The sequence below is a fragment of the Protopterus annectens genome, chromosome 11.part0, assembly GCF_019279795.1.
Source record: "Protopterus annectens isolate FY-2018-M chromosome 11.part0, PAN1.0, whole genome shotgun sequence".
Classification (NCBI taxonomy): Eukaryota; Metazoa; Chordata; order Ceratodontiformes; family Protopteridae; genus Protopterus; species Protopterus annectens.
In genome coordinates this window covers 1,145,387,901-1,145,401,746 of record NC_056745.1, presented here as the reverse complement: position 1 = coordinate 1,145,401,746, position 13,846 = coordinate 1,145,387,901, and the positions used below count along the sequence as shown (strand labels likewise).

At 40.1% G+C, this 13,846-nt stretch overlaps 1 protein-coding gene across 1 annotated transcript in view; it reads left to right on the top strand.

Annotated features, from left to right (window-relative positions):
* The window catches only part of CCDC146 (coiled-coil domain containing 146), a 4,019,163-nt gene that overhangs the window by 3,292,838 nt on the left and 712,479 nt on the right, over positions 1-13,846 (top strand). Inside the window, exon 16 of the mRNA XM_044088498.1 lies at positions 2,124-2,252. Within this exon, the coding sequence (XP_043944433.1) occupies positions 2,124-2,252 (129 nt within the window). The remainder of the gene's footprint in view (positions 1-2,123; positions 2,253-13,846) is intronic.

Here is a 13,846-nt window from a genome sequence, read left to right as displayed (position 1 = left end):
TTAAAATATAAAGCTTGGGGGATGTACAATAATATACTTTTTCAATCTGAAGATGTTTAGAATACCCTTCACAAAGAAGCAGTACTGCCTGACAAAAAAAATATTGAAGTGCATGGAATAGACATAAACCAATTTATCTATTAGGATTTTCCATCTTTATGGTTTAAAGGGTGTTATTTCCTTGAAGATTAGCATCCTCACCTTCTTTAACACACACACACCATTGTCCAGCATTTTGAATAACAATTCTTTGAGGGATGGGAACCATAAGCAGTTAGTACAACACTGTTTGTAGACTATCAATTTAGCACACATAATAAATAGATTACATGACCAATAAGTCATTATTTGTCATCATAATCTACGTTTCTAATGGTTGCCTGCAAACAGTGATCAGTAAATATTGTAGCAGAAGTAGACACATATAACATTGTGTTATTCTGCAGCTGCAAGACATCATCATCATCATCCCTTTTCTCACATTTTCTAAATGGGATTGGAGTTATCACATCAACTGCCACCATCTCTCTTTTGATTCAGTGCCACTCTCCTGTCTTCTTCAGCAGTTATGCCTGATGGTTACAAGTATTCTGTCATGCAATCAATCTCTCTCTTTTTCTGGATGTTCTCATTTCCTGTTGTCTTATTCTTGTTTCTCCCAAATCTTCTTCATCAAATCATCTTCTGCTTTTCTGAACATGTTCAAGTCACTGCAATCTGTTTTCATTGGCCTTTTCTGCTAGTGGCTACTGCTCGGATGTTCTCATTTCTTCATTTGTCGTACAGTCTGCATCCAACCACCCCATTTCAGGCGCTTCTTCAACTACTCTGCTTCATTGTCCAGGTTGCTATATCATACTGTAGTCATCGCACCACTGTTTCACACGCCTTACTTTTTAGCTCCTTTGGCATTATGTCACAGACTACACCCGACAGTCTGTACCAGATGGCTGCAGCCTCTCTGATTTTAGCTTTGACCACCACATTTGAAATTCCTTTCACATCAGTAGCACTTCCAGATACTTGAAGCTGCAAACCTGTTCTACTATTTTCCCTTCTCAGTTGTCAGCTTCTTACTGTGTTGTCTGTATTCATATTCACCCCATGTGCATTCATTGTTGCAGTCTGTTCTTGCTGGATAAAGTAATTATTTTCTAAACTGGAGCAAGTGTATATAAATTTAGCCAAATAACTAAAATAGCTGCTCATTTCAGTAAGCCCAATGGAAGATGTTATTACAGGGGATAATGGTAGGCCAGACAGTGAGGCCTCTTCAGTATCCCTTCTGAATGTCATTCATTTTAACCCTAGCAGTCAAACCAAATGCACTATTTATAAATAACAGATCTTCGCCATTATAGTGGCAGGTAGGTCTTTCCCTTAACATAAGCTGATGCACTTAAGTTAATTTTGGACATGATACATAATCTGACTGCTTCCACACTTTTACTCATTTTATCGCAATGAAGCATTCATTGCAAAGTGCTGTAGAAAATTGTTCAAAAGAACAATATAATATAAACTGTAATATGTCTTCTCTGAATGTGAGGGTTTATGATAACGGACCTCACTTAATTCCCACTAAATCCATGCATTTATTTTTAAAACTAATGGTGTTCCATGCAGCATCAAACATTGACAATATTACTAAAATACTTTTCCTGGAAACATTGTTTAAGATTCAGAATGTCGAGTAAAACATCATACTATGCACATGTTCACTTGGTATGTATCTTTTATCTGTGTAATTTTTTTTATTTGTTTATTTATGTAGTTCATCTCCAGAGAAAGTTTTCAGCCCATGGACTTACTACTTCTAGTAATGCATCAGTGACATCATGTTTCTCTGATATGATATCACACATGCAACTGTGGAATTAATTATGACATGACAGACAAAAGATTCTTCTGTTACTTTCTGGAAGAAATAAATGTCTATGAGATTAAGGGAAGGCAGTGGAATTGTAGTTCAATTTGATTTTTATAGTATAGTGTAAAGGTACCCGTAATACTCAGGGCCTATGATGTGTGCCACTGAACTATTTTTCAAGATATGCATGAAATGTATATTTTGTTATTTTGATGCTGCATAATATAACACTAATGAAAATTTTATGTGTTAGCTCTCACAGTGTAAAGACAGGATCAAAAGTCTAGAGAAACATTTGGAAGACCCAGAGAAGGAAAACAGAGTTCGTTTACTAGAAGGAAAAGACCCATCAATCAATGAGCTGTTCAAGAAGATTGAAGAGGTAAGAAAAAAATATCTTTGATCTAGCCTGACTATTGGTTCTGCTTTATAAACTATGAGTACTACAGTGATTTCCCTGAACAATACACAGATGTAATGCGTCTTGGTCGAACTTAAAACAACGAAAAGGCAAAATAGCGAAGCGGCTTTTAAGCAAATTCTTTCCCAGGTAAAGAATTTGTTTGGCAGCTTCCATTACTTTGCCGTTTTCGGCACTGTAGTGCAATCTCAGAATTGGTATATTTAAGTAGGGGTGTTGTGGGGGGGGGGGGGTGAAGCCCCCCCACTTTATGCATTCTTTCTTTTTTTTTTTGGAACACTGATTTTTTTCCCTTGGAAAAAAAATCACTGTTCTGAGCTTAAGAGATTGTAAGCTTTATCTTACATGGGGTCGATTATTCACCATTCGCTTTTTTAAGCATTTGATGATATAATATAGACACAGGAAAATAACTGAAGCAGCTGTGCGTAATTGTAGTGAAGCTATTCCAGCTTATTTTTTGTTTTCACTGGGGATGGCATGTTACTTTTTGGGGTAGTCCACGCATTTGCTTGCATAAATACATTGATTTCTGTATTTATAGGTTCATAGGTAGGTACTAGGCCATCTGCCCAAGGGCATTCATAAGCCTAGCCAGAGTGTATCGGCTTTCAGCGCCCCATTGATTAATTAACTGATCCTCTGTCAAGCAGAGTCAATGAAGTGATCCCAGGGGTGTATTTTCTGTTACCCATCCACTCGTCAAGGTTTCTCTTGAAGAGTGTTAGTAAGGGGCTCTGCCTGATGTCATTTGGAATTTTGTTCCAAAGCATGGGGAGCCTCTGTGACAGGAATCTATCCCTCCAGCATGTTCTATTTATTGTTGTGGCGAGGTTTAGCTCACTAGAGCGCGTGGCTCGCAGTGACTTGGATTTCTTTAGGTGGTGCATGTCCATCATTTCTGAGTTGGACATGGCTTTGTAAGTCAGGCAGAGATCACCTCTGAGTAAGTGATATGCCACTGAGTACAGCCGGAGTTTTTTCAGTCGGGCTGCATAGAACATATGTTTGAGGCCAGTAATCCTCTTGGTGAGGTACTTTTGTGGTCTTTCCAGCTGTTGGAAGTGTCTTGTGAGGTACATCCCAAATGGGGCATTGTACTCTATGATGGGTCTAATGAGTAACGAGTAGAGGGGCACTGTAACCTCTTTATTTCTAGATGTGAACCCTTTAGTAATTAGATGGGCCACATAGAAGGATTTCCTAACTGCTCTGGCAATATGATTGTCAAAGGCGAGATTACTATCTACCTGGGTCCCCATATCTCTTATTACCTCTTCTATATTAAGGGGGCTGCCACCTATGTGGTAATTCGTGGGTGTTTTGTTTTTCCCAAATGGGATGACTATGCATTTTTGGCATTTAGCTTGAGGCCATGACTTTGAAACCAGGTGTCCGTCTCAGTAAGGCCCTTTTGTAGGATGTCCGTGTCAGCCGGAGAGTCAGTTATGGCTCCCAGTTTGCAGTCATTGGCGAACTTGGTTAGCCATAGTCCTCCTGTGTGTGCCTGTACTTCTGAGAAGTATATGCCGAACAGTAGGGGTCACAGGACCGAGCCTTGTGGTAAACCACTTGTGACTGGTTTAGAGTCGGACCTGGAGCTCGCTATTCTTACCGTGTGAGGTCTGTCTGTAAGCCAGTTGGCAACCCATCTCCTGACGTAGGGATTTATGTTCAGGCTGGTGAGTTTTTCTGTAATACCCGAGTGGGGAATGGTGTCGAAAGCCTTGGCGAGGTCAAGGTAGGCTGTGTGAACCACCTTTCCCTCGTCTATGGCTTTGGTGACTGTCTCGAAGAAGTCCACCAGGTTTAGTAGACATGATCTGCCCTTAACAAAGCTGAACTGGGTTGGGTCAAGTGTTTGGAGGTTCCCAATGTCTTTGTTAATGTGTTCCATGATGATGCGCTCCATAGCCTTGCAGACCAGGCTAGTCAGGCTTATGGGGCGATAGGTACCAGGGTCAGTTGTTGCTCCTCCTTTGTAGAGAGGAATAAGCGTTGCTGTGCACCATTCTATGGGTACGTAGCCTGTGGTGAGGCTGAGGTTGAACAGTGTGTTTAGGTGGGGGGTTAGTTCGTTCTGTAGTTCGTGCAAGACGCAGCCTGGGACACCATCTGGTCCCATTCATGCTGTGTTTTTGGCTTTTGAAAGGGCTGTTTTCACCTGTGCGTCTGTGATTTTTGGGACACTACACTTTTCTGGTATTGTTGTGGGCCCTTTTGGAGGTGAGGGGAGGGGTGAAGTTTGCACTGAATCTATCTGCCAGGATGTTGGAAATATCAGCAGGTTCAGTATATTTTTTGCTATTATGCACTAGTTCAGTGCATATCTGCGAGTTGTCACTTAGATTATTAACACAGCTAAAGAAGGCTTTGTGGTTATCTTTTAAATCCTTGGCTATTTTTCTTTTGAAGTTAGTCTTGAATGATTTCATGAGGGACCTTAGTTTCTTACCGTTACTGATCAGGGATGTCTTTCCTTCTTGGGATTTGCCTTTTTTCTGAACTAGTTTCCTCCTTCTATTGTATAGCCTGTTTATTGCAAGGGTCCACCAAACTGGTTTCCTTCTCTTAGAGGAGTGAGTCTTGGTTTTGCTAGGGATGGCACGATCCATGCATCCTTGTAGGTGCTCATAGAATGCATTTGTAAAGGTTTCTGCATCTTGGGCAGCATTATCCTTTAGCGTGGGGGCTGTGAAACTTACCACCTCTGTCTTAAGTAAGGTGAAGTTTGCTTTAGAAAAGTTTTTTATTGTGGTTTCCTTAGTTGGAGGTGTGGACGTCCAGAGTGATTAGTTTATGGTCTGATCTAACCAGTGACGGGTTGACCTCTGGTGTGGAGCACCTGTCACCCATGTTAGTGATGACCAGGTCCAATATGTTTTCACCTCTGGTAGGGGAGTTTACCAGCTGATCCAGGGCATTTGAGTTGATGAATTCCAGGAAGCATTGGGCCTGGGAATATGTACTCGAGTAGTTTTACCAGTGAATGGTAGGGTAATTGAAATCGCCCAATATCAAGGTGTTCGATAGGACCTTCATGTTTTCCAGTGTCTCCAGAAAGGTGGAGTGGTGGTCCTGGGTCATGGAGGGTGATCTGGAGCAGGCCACAATATGCACTGCAGTTTTGCCCAATGTTAGTTGCATATGGATGATCTCAGAGGTATCATGCTGCACCACTAACCTGGAGGTGTAGGTATCCTTGATGAATATGGATACACCCCCTCCTTTTGTGTTTCGGTCCATGTTCTGTGGCCGAAACGTGTGGTATGAGTTGTAGTCTGGTAGTGCTGGGTTGCTCTCTGGAGCCTTGAACCAGGTTTCCGTTATTGCACAGATGTCGACGTTCTCCATACTGAGGAGTGCTTCGAGCGTGTGCATTTTGAGATTTAAACTCCTGGCGTTGAGTAGCATAACCCTCAATTTTTTGTTAATTGTGCTGTTTACGGACATGGGTTTGACTTTTGAGCCTTGCCTAAAAAAGGCACTATGGGGGCACCAAGATCCTTGGCTAGTATTCGAAAGCCTAGAGGTGACAGGTGCAAGCCGTCTCTTGCTAAGCAACACAGCTTGTCGAACATGTCGTCCCAGGCTGACTGACACTGGATTCCCTTTGAATGACACCAGAAGCTTAGCCAATTGTTGAAATTGATCATTTTTTCTTTATACTGAGGTATCATTCTTGGTGAGGGCAGGATGCTACTCATGGTCAGGGTCATACCAGCCTGGGCTGCATGATCAGAGAGCTCTTCCATGTCTCTTTTCATGTAGTCCAGGGAGGTACGTATCAGGTCATTCACACCAAAGTGAACAATGACAGAGTCATATTTGTACTTGTTCTGGAGTGACCTGAGTGCTTGTGTTATGTGGCAGATTCTGGCTCCCGACATGCAGCTAACAGTAACCTTCTGCTTGTCCAGCCTAGTGAGTGGGATGTCAGTGTGCCTGACTATAGAGTCACCTATTACTAGTGTGATAGGTGTGTTATTTCGCCTTAAGGGCTGTGATTGTGCAGCACACTGATTTTGTGTTTTATGTGTTGTCTGGTTTGTGACAGGAAGTGCAGGTTGTTTGGGTGTCTGCTTTGGAGGTCTCTGATGCTTTTGCAGGTTTTTATTTAGAGCCTCCGAGTATGATTTTGTGTATTTATGTGTATTTTTTGCCAGTGCTATTTTAGTAGGTCTGTGTGCGGCTGGAGGTGTGGTGCAAGTGTTAACCTTTTCCTCTTGACTTTCTGTTCCAGTCTTGGGTAGAGACAGCTTAGCTTCCAGTTTGGCTGTATAATTGCATCTCTCACATATGTTAGTGTTTTGTGGTAAGAGGAGTGGGTTGTCTGTGTACATGAGGTAGCTGTAACATTGCCTCAGGATACCCAGATTCACCAGCTGGACTGGAGAGTGAACCTGAAGTTGCCCTTTGGTCATGCCTGAATAGTAGGGTGAGCTGCTTAGTCGCTTGGTTGGTAAGGGGTGAATAAAGAGCCTTGCTCTGCTGGGCAATCTGTGTCAGGGTATATTAGTGCTTACTATTAGGTCTGAGCAAGTGCTGGGCTGTAAGATGCTTTTTGAGTGCTTAGGTTGAGAGACTAGTTTCAAGGACAAAACTGAAGAGGAGACTTAGTGGGGCCAGGAATAATTTAACCGCAGCTATCTGGCACTGCCCGGTATGCAAAACCGTGCAAACACGGTTTTTATAGTAGGGAAATGAAAGAGATAGAAATTAGCCCAAAATGGCCAATAAACTTATAACTTCTGGGCTGGAACCACTCATCCAGGGACAGATAGGTTGCTCAAAGCTCCCCTCTCTCACAGATGAACAGAGAAACTTCCTTCTATCCAAGTAAGGTATGGGCAACTCAGAAACTAGTATCAGAGCCCTGAATTCAGCACTAGCCTGAAAACTGGACTATACTAGCTTAGAAAGGCGGGAAACAAGGAATTTTTTTTTTGAAAAGATAAGGCAAAAACAATAAAAAAATACACTTAAAACAGCTTTAAACGACTGCAAATGATCAGAAAAGTCTATCACACTTTAGTGTGTAGCCTGCAACAGTTAAACAAGTTATTTAAACAAAAAACAATACAATATGTGAAAAAAAAAACAAGCTTTTAAATTACAATAAACGCTGGGGAATCTGCATTTAGGCGGGAAAGTTAAGTACATCAAGAAAGTACCGAAAACTGATACTTAATCACTCCAAAGTCTCTCTTCTAAGCTAGAAGGCTTGTATCAGTTTACGGCTTTCTAGTGCTACCCAGTAGGTTAGTTACAGGAAAGATGGGAAACAAGTGCAGATGTGGTCTTTTAAACCAGAAAGTTGAAAAAGACGGACAAACTGTCCAAATGGTCAATAAACTACAATTTCTGGGCCAAAAACCTCTCCTCTAATGGTAAAAAGGCTACCTAGTGCTTACCACTCCCACTGATAAGCTAGAAGGCTTTCCTCCAACACAGAAAGGCTTGCGGGGCCCAGAGTCTTACCAACAGTCCTGGATACAGCAACTCTGTATCTGGACTAGGCTAATTACAGGAAAGGTGGGAAACAAGCGCAAGTGTGGCTTTTAAACCAGAACGTTGAAAGAGATGGAAAAAAAAACTGCCCAAACGATCAATAGCTACAATGTCTGGGCCAGGAATGACTCCTGTTGTGGTAGATAGGCTTCCTAATGCTTACCACTCCCACTGATAAGCTAGAAGGCTTCCCTCCAACACATAAAGGCTTGGGGGGGGGGGCTCAGAAGCTTACAAAGAGTCCTGGATACAGCAAATCTGTACCTGGACTAGACTAATTACAGGAAAGGCGGGGAACAAGTACAAATGTAGGCTTTTAAGCCAGCAAGTTGAAAGAGATAAAAAACTGCCCAAATGGCCAAATAAACTACAATTTCTGGGCCAAAACTCACTCTTCCCATAGAGGATAGGCTACCTAGTGCTTACCACTCCTACTGATAAGCTAGAAGACTTCCCTCCAACACAGAAATGCTTGGGTGCTCAGAAGCTTACTAACAATCCTGGATACAGCAACTCTGTACCCTGACTAGGCTAGTTATAGGAAAAGTGGGAAACAGGCAAAAGTGTGGCTTTCAAACCAGAAAGTTGAAAGAGATGGAAAAAAACTGCTCAAACAGCCAGTAGCTACAATTTCTGGGCCAGGGACCACTCCTCTTGTGGTAGATAGGCTACCTGATGCTGACCACTACCACTGATAAGCTAGAAGGCTTCCCTCCAACACAGAAAGGTTTGGGGGGCTCAGAAGCTTACAAAGAGTCCTGGATAAAGCAAATATGTACCTGGACTAGACTAGTAACAGGAAAGGCAGGAAACAATCACAAACACAGACTTTTAAATCGGAAGGTTGAAAGAGATGGAAAAGCTTTCCAAACGGCCAATAAACTATAATTTCTGGTACAGAAACCACTCCTCCTCTGGTAGATAGGTTACCTAGTGCTTACCACTCCTACTGATAAGCTAGAAGACTTTCCCCCAACACAGAAATGCTTGGGGGGCTCAGAAGCTTACTAACAATCCTGGATACAGCAACTCTGTACCCGGACTAGGCTAGTTATAGGAAAAGCAGGAAACAGGCAAAAGTGCGGCTTTCAAACCAGAAAGTTGAAAGAGATGGAAAAAAACTGCTCAAACAGCCAATAACTACAATTTATGGGCCAGGGACCACTCCTCTTGTGGTAGATAGGCTACCTGATGCTTACCACTCCCACTGATAAGCTAGAAGGCTTCCCTCCAACACAGAAAGGTTTGGGGGGCTCAGAAGCTTACAAAGAGTCCTGGATAAAGCAAATCTGTACCTGGACTAGACTAGTAACAGGAAAGGCAGGAAACAAGCACAAACACAGACTTTTAAATCGGAAGGTTGAAAGAGATGGAAAAGCTTTCCAAACGGCCAGTAAACTATAATTTCTGGTACAGAAACCACTCCTCCTCTGGTAGATAGGTTACCTAGTGCTTACCACTCCCACTGATAAGCTAGGAGGCTTCTCTCCAACACAGAAGGGCTTGGCGGGGCTCAGAAGCTTACCAACAGTCCTGGACACAGCAAATCTGTACCTGGACTACACTAGTTATAGGAAAGGCAGGGATCAAACGCAAAACGGGCTTTTAACCAGAAAGTAGAAGGAGATGGAAAACCTGCCCAAATGGCCAATGAACTACAATTTCAGGGCCAAAACCTACTCTTCCCATGGTAGATAGGCTACCTGGTGCTTACCACTCCCTTTGATAAGCTAGAAGGCTTCCCTCCAACACAGAAAAGCTTGGGGGGCTCAGAAGCTTAGCAACAGTCCTGGATACAGCAAGTCTGTATCTGGACTGACTAGTTACAGGAAAGGCAGGAAATAAGCTTAGAATTTGTTTGTTTTTTTTTTTTGAGGGAGGAATGGAGCAGGATTAAGAGGCTACAGGGGTTGTCCTTCAAAATGCTCTCTTTGTACACAGTAGGAGTGCCTAAAATTAGAATATGATCTCACTGCACTCAGTTGAGTGAGCAAATGAGATGGGCCCAGAAGGACTGTCAGAATACAAATCTACAAGATTGGCGGGCAATTTCAAAGCCACCAACATTAACACCAAAACAAGAACAGGGAGGGAGGGTGGGTGGGGAGCTAACTGTAGAGAGATAGCCACAACTTCAGTTAAGTTAATATTCAGTGAAAAACACAAATAAATAAATTAAATACAGTACTATTGCTGCGGTAGTGTTGTCACCTCACAGTAAGACGTTGTCCTGTTCAGTTCTCAGCTAGAGCATCTTCTGTGTGGAGACATGCATGAATGGGCGTACCTTTGTTGAAGGTTGTGCGTCAGAGCTGGCAACTCGGCATGTAAATATCTACTGCCAATCATTAGCGGACCGGAGTTCCGCTGTGGCGACCCCTAACCAGGAAAAGCCGAAAGACACAACAGCAACAACAACAAATATATGCAAAAGAGCAGATAAAAGAGTACTTAAATTCACTTATATGTCCAGCTGATTTCAGGTAGATGTTAGCCAGCCAAAGCTCTGATATTAAGCAGAGATAACTCAAAATGTACCACTTATATAAGGCAAGACAGAATGTCATTGATGAGCTGACACTACCGCCACTGCTATCAATGGCTAGACAGAAAATCTAAAAAGTACTCTGTAGAGAGACAGCCACAATGTCAGTTGAGTTAATATTCAGTGAAAAACACAAATAAATAAATTAAATACAGTACTATATGCAAAAGAGCAGATAAAAGTGTACTTAAATTCACTTATACATCCAGCTGATTTCAGGTAGATGTTAATGGGCCAAAGCTCTGATATTAAACAGAGATAACTCAAAATGTACCACTTCTATAAGGTAAGACAGAATGTCAGTGATGAGCTGAAACTACCCCCCACTGCTATCAATGGCTACACAAACATTCTAAAAAGTACTCTGTAGAGAGACAGCCACAACTTCAATTGAGTTAATATTCAGTGTAAAACACAAATAAATAAATTAAATACAGTACTATATGCAAAAGAGCAGATAAAGGTGTACTTAAAATCACTTATACGTCCAGCTGATTTCAGGTAGATGTTAGCTGGCCAAAGCTCTGATATTAAGCAGAGCTAACTCCAAAATGTATCACTTATATAAGGCAAGACAGAATGTCAGTGATGAGCTGAAACTACCCCCCATTGCTATCAATGGCTACACAGAAATTCTAAAAAGTACTCTGTAGAGGGACAGCCACAACTTCAGTTGAGTTAATATTCAGTTGTTATTGTGTCTTTTCAGTGAAAAACACAAATAACTAAATCAAATACAGTACTATATACAAAAGAGCAGATAAAAGTGTACTTAAATTCACTTATATGGCCAGCTGATTTCAGGTAGATGTTAGCCGGTCAAAGCTCTGATATTAAGCAGAGATAACTCAAAATGTGCCACTTATATAAGGCAAGACAGAATGTCAATGATGAGATTAAACTGCCTCACACTGCTATCAATGGCTACACAGAAATTCTAAAAAGTACTCTGTAGAGAGACAGCCACAACTTCAGTTGAGTTAATATACAGTGAAAAACACAAATAAATAAATTAAATACAGTACTATATGCAAAAAGCAGATAAAAGTGTACTTAAATTCACTTATACATCCAGCTGATTTCAGGTAGATGTTAGCCGGCCAAATCTCTGATATTAACCAGAGATAACTCAAAATGTACCATTTATATAAGGCAAGACAGAATGTCAGTGATGAGCTGAAACTACCCCCACTGCTATCAATAGCTACACAGAAATTCTAAAAAGTACTCTGTAGAGAGACAGCCACAACTTCAGTTGAGTTATTATTCAGTGAAAAACACAAATAAATAAATTAAATACAGTACAATATGCAAAAGAGCAGATAAAAGTGTACTTAAATTCACTTATACATCCAGCTGATTTCAGGTAGATGTTAGTCGGCCAAAGCTCTGATATTAAGCCTTAAGTATTTGAACATGTGCTTGTATTTACTATGTGATCCAAATGCCAAGTTCAGTTACATGCTTTCTGGAGCAGTTATAAAAACCCATCTCTTTTCATGATTTTAACATTGAAGTTCAAACCAAATAATGTGGCAATGATACAATACAGGAATGTTATTCTTGTAGCATTACAAGTGGTACAAATCATCACCAAAGAACATGTGGAGTGGACATTCTACGACTGTAATGTTGTAGTTTATTGAAAATGAACCTCTTCTAAATAGAGGATATAGTATTTATGCTATGTTTGAGGGATTTCTCTGCCCCTTAATACTCCATTTACATGTTCTATGAAGGGAACAAGATTGACTTTGTAGGAAATGTGCATAATCTAGGTGTTATTCTATACCACAACGTGACACTGTCGGACCAAGTGCCAGTTTTTGCAAAGTCTTCATGTTTTCATGTAAGAAACATATCTAGGATAAAGCACTTTTTTTTCTCAAGCTGATTTCTCAGGAGAAGTTCATGTTTTAGTTTTATCATGGCTATATTATCACAATGCCTTTTACTTGGGGGCTTCCTAACACTGAACTAGACCACTTGCAATTAGTGCTGAAGTCTGCTGCCAAGTTACTTTCTGGTACTCCTTTTCTGTAAAGTTTTCACTAGCTGTAGATTTGATTTAGGATTATCCTTAAGGTGCTGGTGTTGATGCTCTTATATGTACATGACTTACCTGAAAGAATTAGTTGTACCATACACCTCACCAAAGGGTCTGTGCTTAGCCACTCAGGGGCTACTACTGGTTCCAGAGGTGCTTCTTAAGAACTATGGCATTTGTTCATTTGCATAGCAAGCACCCAACCTGTCTATTTTACTACCTCAGTGACTTCAAGACTGTTGAACATTGGCTGGCTTCTGCAAGCAGAAAAACAATAACAAACAAACAAATAAATAAATAAGTAAATAAATAAATACAATTAAAATCAATTTATTTCATCACATTGTAGCGACTTCAGCCAGTGATCTTAAAAGGAGCATAAATCATACAAAAGCACCAACATTTAAATACATCTTGTGTTAATTAACCCATTACATCATCAATTAATAAATCAGTTTAAAACATATTTCAATTGCCATTTTAATTCTTGTTTCATATCACTAGGTTTTTAAGGCCCCAAATGTATTTGCTGCTGACACCCACCCTTTCTTGAAGGTATCTTCCACAGGATCTCCATCAGGTTATGATTATAAAGATGTGGAAAAACTTATTGGAAAAGTAATAGTACATTTGCACATGACTTAATTAAGAATGAACATTTTATTGATGGGAAAGAGCAATTGGGACAGGATAAGTTTAAGAATAAAGATAAAAATAAAGGTAATGATATATTATTTTGTAACTGAATATAATAGTTTAGTAACATATTAATTTGGTGAATAAATATTGGAAAGTTTTAAAATCAGATATAGTTCTGTCAGGAATAGTTAAAAATAAGGCTAAAAGTTATTTTTTATGTGGTAAAAATGTAGAATATTTTTAGTATATAGTTATTATAGAAAAGCATCAATAACTATAACCGGTGGCTATGTGAGTGTTGTAATATATGTCAATATATTTGTCCCCAGATAAAATAAACAGTAATACATTTGACATTAAAGGCAAATTCTCTTGTTTGACTAAAGGGGAAATATATCCTGTATGGTGTTCTTTCAAGTTATTTTATATAGGAGAAACAACTAGGTACTTTAAATTGAGAATGCAGGCACATTTAAGCAACATTAGACTTAATAAGCTTGAAAGTTCTTTGGAATAACATTTTAATAAGGTACATAAGGCTGATATTGCTAGATTTAATTGTTCAATTTTAGCTTAAAAAAGTGTGATTAAAGGAAAGGAAAATCATTTAACTATATGTCCAGACAGAAAGAGGCATATATATTTTAAAATGTGACACCTTAAAATCTGGTGGTTTGATCAATAATCAGAATGGAAATATGTTTTAAATTGATTAATTGATGATGTAATGGACTAATTAATAAACAATGTATTTAAATGTTGGCATTTTTGTATGGTTTATATTCCTTTAAGGACCATTGTGTCGAGGCACTT